We start from the raw sequence: 5,832 nt of genomic DNA, 5'->3' as shown, positions 1-5,832 counted from the left end.
AGGAAGAACGCAGAGAAGAAGAAGACGCTCCATGCGTAAACGAGCGTGAAAAGAAGAAGAAGGAGAAGAAGCGCAGGAGAAGAAGAAGAAGCGTGGGGGAGAAGAAGTGTTGGGTAAGAGCGATTTTGTGTGTGTTGGGCGCGTGTATTTCACGTTTCATTTAATTGTATTAGGTTTTTTTTGGTGTTGAGCCAACTTGGTTACATGGTTACATAGATGTGTAGCATCCCCAGTATAAAAGAAGAGTATTGATGTATTCTAATAAATAAAGAATATCCTAGTATATAAATAAATGTTTTAAATGACAATATTTTAAATAATAACAAAATTTTTTATTCTTAAATAATTAAATATATATAAATACAAAATATATGGCAACAAAGTATTCTTAAATAATTAAATATATGGCGCCATTTGCAATCGTGAAAAACTCGTTGCGCATGTTTCTGGTTGGAGCTGTTTCCCCTATTTGATCATGGTTCAACCATAAATTTATTCATAGGAAAATTTCTAACTTAGAATAAATACAAATTACACACATATCTATAGCAGTTTCAAATTTATTCATAGGTAATTCTTCTATTTTATCACAATTTCTCTAAGACTCACATAAAGTGACTGAAATCTGAGTTTAAAGTGTTCTATTATTCGCACAATACATTTTCAAATTTTCATGTTTAAGCTTGGGTTGTTTTATCATTTAATTAGGTACGCTGCGTTTATTGTGCTGTGGGAAAAGTGAGTTCATATATCTATATAGCTATATGGTCTCTGAATTTTGTTTCTCATTGACTTTAAAATTCATGCTTTCCTTTCATATTGCAACTGATCGGTGAATATCTTCCAGTTTGGATCATGTACCAGGAAGAAGAACCTCTATTCGGAAACCTTTTCTGGCCTCCCATTTAGCTACTATGATTTCCTCAAGGTATGTTTAACATTTTGTTAAGATATGTCAAGAATGATCTACTTTTGTAACTTGTTTAGTTATGGCTGTTATCCCTTCAAAAGATAGAAGAAAAAGGTAACTGCTATCATATGTTTCCTGTAAATGGAGCTGGTACTTTAATTTGCATTAAATAGAAATTAGGAAGAGTCATTGCATGATAAACGGCCTGACTTATTCCTTGTCAAATGCATTTTGTGCGTAACTTGTCTTTGGGAAATGTATTTGGGAAGTGTGTTTTATGTGATATGTGTAATTACTTCAGAAACTATGGTATGTGGAGTGTGGACTAGTGATGTTTTTATCTAATTTAGCACTCTTTTTGTGTTCTCTCTGACGTATATCTCAGTGGAATTAAATGCAATTATATATATATATATATATGATGATGATGATGATGATGATGGGTACTATAACTATATATTGCAGTGGATCGTACTATTTGATTTCTTTGAGAAATTTCACTGATCACAATCTCTTTAAATGACACGTGACCTTGCTTTGGTTTTTCCCACTATCTTCATTTGCTGCACCATTGCAAGGTTTGGAGCACAATGAAGTTAAAATTCAAAAAGTAAGAGTTTATATTTTGTTCCTATAAGTTCCAATATAGCTTGCTTGCACATCTGAATTTTGTTACTAAATAGTTGATTAATGTAGCTTGAAATTAACTTCTAAATTCTAGTTATATCGACCAATCAAGATAATAGCACACCAATGTATCAGTCTATGACTTGATCTACTCTCTGTTATACTACAACTACTATTAGATGATAAGTTCTATAGACAATATTCTTTAGGCTTTTGTCTTTATGTCCAGAAGAGAAGAGCTTGACAAGGTGCGTTAAAGATATTCTACTTCCAAGTTTTGGAACTCAAGGATGATTGGTCCATGCTTATCTTCAATTAAAAGTTAAAAAAATAAAATTTGTTATGTTTCTCCTTTGATTATTTGATTTCATGTGTGTGCCTGATATATAATATTTATTTTTTAAAGTTTTTTTGATGTTTAGGGAGAAGAGCAATATGTGTGCTTGGTTATGGATTTTTTAGACTATGAAAAAGCTTGAATTTCAATTGTACTTCTTCCTGCCTGGAGTTCAGGTTGGTGCAATTCTCTAGTGTTTCTGTATGCTTTATTGATTGATAGGGTGTCACATGTTAGATGAGTAGGTGGCACTTGTATGTGTTGATGCTTGTGTTGCGTTGAAAATCATAATATAGTTGAACATGGATTGATTATGCTTTCATGGATAGTTTGAAATGCGTTAGGATGTTCGACGAATGCTTAGCTTGCTTAACTTAATTTATAGGTATGGGAAACACTGAATTTGTGAGTTATGTCTTGGCACCATCAAGTATGGATGTATGATAAAGTTGAATGCCACAAGAGGAGAGATTAAACCAGAGTTCTATAACAAGGTTGTGGAATTTACAGAAACAATTAGCAGTTTAGATGTTGTTAAATAGGAGGGAAAGAAAGTGCATATGTCCATGCGCCAAATGTAAATGCACACATTATAATCAGTTGAGCACTATTAAGATGCATTTATGAGAAAACCGGTTTATTCTTAATTGTTGGGTTTGGACAGAACATGGAGAGATTGACGACATGGATATTAATTAGATGAAATTCAATAATTGTGGGGAAGGTTTTTCAGGAAGTGGTGCAAATGTAGAAGAGCGTGATGTGTATGACATTAGCTGGGAAGACAATTCTAGAAGGTATTATGAAATGTTTTTATGCTGCTGGTTCTGCAATGTATAGACTCTAATCCAGAAGATCCTCATATAGAGGCTAAAAAATTTTATGATCTTCTTGAGGTAGTTCAAAAGCCATTGGTGGGAAGGTTGTGTGCACATTCAACTGTTGATAACTGTTAGTATGTTATGCATTAAGGCCAAAAGTAACCAATCACAGGAGTCGTTTAAGCAGTGGGTGACACTAATTATGGCACCTACTCCTAATGGTAGTGCCATACTTAAGGACTACTATGAGGCTAAGAAGTTGGTGCAAAGGCTTGAATTGAAGGCAATCAAAATAGATTGTTATTCAAATAGTTGCATGTTTGTATTGAACTTCTTGTCGTCTGACTTGATCTTTGTTGAGAGATAGAAGACAACTTTTATGCCTAGCTTAGCCATTGATGTTGTGACGGTTTGGTCATTAAATTGACAATTATGAACATTAAATTCACTGGTTACAAAATTTGGTTTGAATGATGATATTAAAGAAAATAACGTGGAGTGGCAAGTCTTATAGCATAATGGATCATGAACAATTAGAGGAACAAAAGAGAAAAGGGGGGGGGGGGGGGTTGTTGCATAAACAAAAATGAAAATTGTAGTGCAAACAATGATTTCATAGCATGTTTGAAATTTTGTGGGAGGCCTTGACCTTGCTAGTTAATTTTGTTGTTGTTTTAACTGGTTTCTAAGTCTCGATCATTACTTGCCTGTTGTCTCTCAAACTGATTTTGGGTAAGTTAAATTTTTTATTCTTTTGTCAAAATTACTTTACAGAAATTAATAGACATAAATGACTTTATATCAAAATTCATTTTATTTCACTAAATTCTAATTCCATTTCGGTTTTAGAGACATGTCATATATACAAGAAAGTAATAAATAAGCTAAACTCGTGAGTTGGTGAGCCAAGCTTGAGCGTGAAATTAAGTTCATAAATTAAATGAGTCGAGCTTGAATTTGGATAAACTCAATTCATTAGCTTGTAAGCTCGCTCAATATTATATATATATATATATATATATATATATATATATATATATTAATGATCTTAATTGTTTAAAATTTTATATTTATTTTTTATATATAATTTCAATGTATGACATAAATAAAAAATTTAGAATTTATTCATAGATAAATAATATATAAAATTAATTTTTTAAAATATTTTTTAAAATATATAAGTTATAATTTATTGATATAAAATTAAACATTATGTTTCTATTATTTGAATCAACTCGTGAGCTTTCATTAAACCAAGTTTGAACTTAAGAAATAGGCTCGATTATTAATGAGTCGAGCTGTGAGCCAAACTCAATTTTTGTGAGTTAAGCTCGAATTTGGTTTAACTCGGCTCAATTCCGCTCACTTTCAGCCCTATTTATTGCTTTCCAAAATTTGATATTTGATACTTGAAATTTGTTGTTTCCTTTTCTGTTAATTCCCAAGCATTTTCCATATCACACATTTACCCTTTTGATTTTCTTATGTCTCCTTGAATTTCAAACTGAACTAATTAGCTAAGTATTTATTTGCTATCTGAACTCAACACACCAAAAACAAGTGGCGCAAATCAGATGCCTCTGTTTTTCTTAACGTGGTTTTCCTCTCAATGTTAACATTGTTTATGTTGTGAAAAAGGAACGAAAAAAAAAATCTTTTTAAAAATTGCAATTAGCACCTATACATTTAAATGTAACACATAACAATGAACGATCTATATATGTACACATAAAAATTGGCCTATGAGGCCTACCTTATTTCTCTCTCTCTTTATTTTGTTCACGTACTCTTGATGATGTTCACAATTGTCTTTGTTCTGCTCTCATCATTCTCAGTTCTTCTTTCTTTGCCACTTCCAAATGATACTGTTGTCTCAGCAAGGTTGTTAGATGCACAACTTCAAAATTTGGGCTTTAACGCATTTTCAAGCCCTATAACATCTGGGGTACCCTATGATGCCAAAGTGCCCAAAACCCTAAAAGGGGTTAAGGTCTCAGCAATGAGGCTTAGCAGTGATAGTTTGTGGCATAGAGGTGTTCAATTCTACAAAGAATTTGAGATCCCAAAAAGGGTTATTGAGCACCCTTTTGTTGAGAAGCTTGTATTGGTATACCAAAACTTAGGCAATTTGTCTAATAAATATTACCCTTTACATGGTTACACATATTTGGCTCCAGTTTTGGGTCTATTGGCCTATAATGGTACCAATTTGTCTCATTCAATGGTACCTGAATTATTGCACATTAGAGCTTATAAAAATCCAATTTTGATAAAGTTTTCTAATGTCAATTTACCACAATCAGGTTCATTGTCTAAGTGTGTGTACTTTGGTTTAAATGGTTCAGTACAATTTGACACACTATTACCCAATAATGTATGTTCAAGTTTCCAACAAGGGCATTTCTCAATAGTGGTGGAATCAAAATCAGTTCCCCCATCACCACATGACCCTAACAAGAAGTATGATTTTTGTATACTAATTCCTTGTTTGGTTGGTGGGTTTTTGTTGTTGGTCATATTGGGTGTAGTTGTTGGTGTTGTGAGAAGAGCCAAACAAGGTGCAAGGATACAACATTTAGAATATGTAGCTGATAATAGTGAAGCTTTGGAGATAAAATATATTGGGGGCACAAAGTTGCCATCAGCAGGAAGGATTCGAACAAGACCAGAGATAGAACACACTTACATTTTTTAGAACAATATTACATTTTTGTAAGGCTCAAATTGCCTCTGACTGATGAGATATAAAATAAATACAGAAATTGAAAGATATAAAATTTTCTTGCATTTTATCTCAACAAAATCTAGAATAGTTTAAAAATTATATAAAATTTGGGTTTTGGAATACACCATGGGAGTTTGGTTGAGTCTGGACGAATTTTACCAGAAAAATTGAAGTTTTGAATACTGAAAAATTATCTTAGTGAATGAATTGAATTATAAATTTGGCCAAGTTTTGAGAAATTTTGGTTTAATCTTTTAAAAATAAATTCTTCCAGATTGCACTACTTTTGCCATGTAAGATTCAGTTTGCCACCAACTGATTTGTGACTACGTGTACGAGATCAAGTTATGGAGCAAAAATTAAAACAAAAATATGAGAAATAATAAAAAATCAGCTAAAAAAATATAAAATT

General features: G+C 32.2%; 1 protein-coding gene across 1 annotated transcript; it reads left to right on the top strand.

The window, feature by feature from the left end:
- The first annotated feature begins 4,487 nt into the window (after positions 1–4,487).
- LOC112701210 (uncharacterized) lies at positions 4,488–5,390 on the top strand. The gene has a single exon (XM_025751998.1). The coding sequence runs from the start codon at positions 4,488–4,490 to the stop codon at positions 5,388–5,390; it is 903 nt and encodes a 300-aa protein (XP_025607783.1).
- The last annotated feature ends 442 nt before the right edge of the window (positions 5,391–5,832 follow it).

This window comes from Arachis hypogaea, chromosome 7, assembly GCF_003086295.3.
Source record: "Arachis hypogaea cultivar Tifrunner chromosome 7, arahy.Tifrunner.gnm2.J5K5, whole genome shotgun sequence".
Lineage (NCBI taxonomy): Eukaryota > Viridiplantae > Streptophyta > Magnoliopsida > Fabales > Fabaceae > Arachis > Arachis hypogaea.
Note: the sequence above shows the minus strand (reverse complement) of the source record. Positions and strands in the feature narration are given on the sequence as shown.

Bases quoted from the DNA above. Each gene is read 5' to 3' on its own strand.
- LOC112701210 (XM_025751998.1), top strand. From the start codon at position 4,488: ATGATGTTCACAATTGTCTTTGTTCTGCTCTCATCATTCTCAGTTCTT.